The sequence below is a fragment of the Penaeus monodon genome, chromosome 38, assembly GCF_015228065.2.
Source record: "Penaeus monodon isolate SGIC_2016 chromosome 38, NSTDA_Pmon_1, whole genome shotgun sequence".
In the NCBI taxonomy this organism is placed as follows: domain Eukaryota; kingdom Metazoa; phylum Arthropoda; class Malacostraca; order Decapoda; family Penaeidae; genus Penaeus; species Penaeus monodon.
Window position 1 is genome coordinate 20,514,743 of NC_051423.1, and position 2,500 is coordinate 20,517,242.

Sequence of the window (2,500 nt, forward strand, 5' to 3'; positions counted from 1 at the left end):
ACATAATTTCGCTCTTATGTACTCAAGCTACTATTAAACTCTATACAAACTTAGTCTATTATTATGTCAATATAAATATCACAATGCCCATTATGTTTAACAGTGTCGCACTTTTAAAAGAAGTTACGTTCATCTACACCTAAAAACACAATCTGATTGTTAACAGAGAAAAAAAAAAAAGAAAAAAAAAAATTAAAGCAGAGAACCTGCTAAACTGGAATGTGAGTCTGATTTAACCAGCATTGTTACTACAGACACAAATGCTCATGCATTACTATGAGCAAGTGACTATTAGTCAAACTGTATAAAATGCTAATCATACAATCATCTTGGTGCAATTACTAAACTGAACACAACAACTACTTCATGAAAGAATAATGTCCGATGCTAAAACATTACATGGGAAACTTAAAAAAACAAAACAAAAAAACTAACACTTGGCACATACAGTGATTAAAAAATATTTAGCTATTTCATTACTATCAAAGAATCAATTGTTTTTTGTTCAAAGAAGAACTACTTTCAACATTGTCCCATGATCACTAACAACTGCTCTGTGTACTGGTTATTTACATATTTCATATTCACACTGGTGTTCTTATTCTTCATCTCAGGGGTTATACACACAACTGGCCATTTCTCATAAATTCCTATCTTAATATTCAATGCATACTGGTATGTTTTATCTGGTTTAAACCTTTTGTAAGGGAATGATTACTTGTTCCATACATGACTGACCAAAGTAAATGTTTATGAAAAAAGAGAGAGAGAGAGAGAGAAAAAAAAAACTTATGTGACTGACATCAAAGGCCTCTGATCAATACCCAGTCATTCATGAGGTTCTTCTTTGATACTGATATTCTGTACATTTTCCATCCTCCCCATCTGCTGTACTGGTTGTGCATGAGGCCCCATGGGTCCAGGGATAACTTGATGGTCCTGCGTAACCTGTGAAGTAAAAGGATGGTTGGTATGCTGTCCTCCCAGTCCTGCAGGTAAGTGGATATGAGAGCCTGTCTGATTCCCCATCTGGTGTAATTGTGGTGACGGTTGTAACTCGTGTAGTTGCAGCGTCATGGGTGAAGGTGGGTGCTGCCCTTGTCTCTGCTCCTCTGGCTGCTGTTGTGGAGGCATTTGTTGAGAATACTGGTTTGAATGTTGATTTGAGAGGTGCATTTGCTGATGGTGATGTTGAGATTGTGTTTGATGTTGTTGCTGATGATGTGTGGGTAGCTGCTGTTGCTGCTGGTCTGTGACCTGGTGCACTGTGACCTGTTGACCAGATACCTGCTGGTTTCCTTCCATCATTGTTCCCTCAGTTGAGCTGGAAAAGGCTGCGAAGTATCTGTCATAATTGAATGGTCTGGCCCCTGTATGTTTTCTCTGGTGCTGCACAAGCCCATCTTTTGACGTAAATGCCTCACCACATATATCACATACATTTTGCCAGTATGACGATTCTCCACCGGAATGCTTCAATTTATGATAATCGAGACTTGCTCTAACAGCAAACATGGCCCCACATTCTTCACAGCCATATGGCCTCTCACTAGAATGCTTCCTTTTATGAACCATTAAGGTGTTCATTTTAGGAAAAGTTTCACTACACTCTGTGCAGGTATAGGGCTTTTCAGTATTATTTTCTTCTGTGGAATTTTTAGCCCGTTTCTCAGCACTCAGGTTATCACTGAGAGTATACGCAGCCTCCCATTCATCACTATCATACCTCCGCTTACAAACATGCTTACGTTTGTGACGTTGTAGGTTGCTGCTATTCATAAAAGAGGAATCACACTCGTCACATTTAAAAGGCCTCTCACCAGTGTGTTTTCGGTAGTGCATATCTAACTGACTTTTCTTGGGATACGAGACACCGCATATATCACACTTGAATATGTTTTTGAAGGTGTGATCCTTCTTGTGCATGTCAAGAACGACCTTGAATGGGAAATCCTTCCCACAAATATCACACTGGTATAGTGTCGCCCCACCATTCTGTTTGCTAGTGGAGGCTCCCGTGGTTCGCGACATCTTGCCTGCGTTAGACATTTAAGGCCAGAAAACACCATCAAGAGAGTAGTTGTTCTTTGAAAGCTGAAGTTCCCATTTCATGTCTGAAAGAAACAGATAAATTAGTAAAATATGAAACAAATCATATGCATATATAAATAAATAAATAAATATGTATATGTATATGTATATATATATATATATATATATATATATATATATATATATATATATATATATATATATATATATATATATATATATATAAATATATATATATACACACACACACACACACACACACACACACACACACACACACACACACACACACACACACACACACACACACACACACACATTTATATATATATATATATATATATATATATATATATATATATATATATATATATATATATATATATATATATTACAGGAATGTTCCTGTATGTATATGTATATATACATATACATACATACATATATG

General features: G+C 36.2%; 1 protein-coding gene across 1 annotated transcript in view; it reads right to left on the minus strand.

Annotated features, from left to right (window-relative positions):
• LOC119597063 (zinc finger protein 664-like) overlaps positions 1-2,500 on the minus strand; it is a 5,109-nt gene that overhangs the window by 1,333 nt on the left and 1,276 nt on the right. Inside the window, exon 2 of the mRNA XM_037946518.1 lies at positions 1-2,114. This exon is cut by the window's left edge and continues 1,333 nt beyond it. Coding sequence (XP_037802446.1) covers positions 829-2,049 — 1,221 coding nt within the window. The 5' untranslated portion in view covers positions 2,050-2,114 and the 3' untranslated portion in view covers positions 1-828. The remainder of the gene's footprint in view (positions 2,115-2,500) is intronic.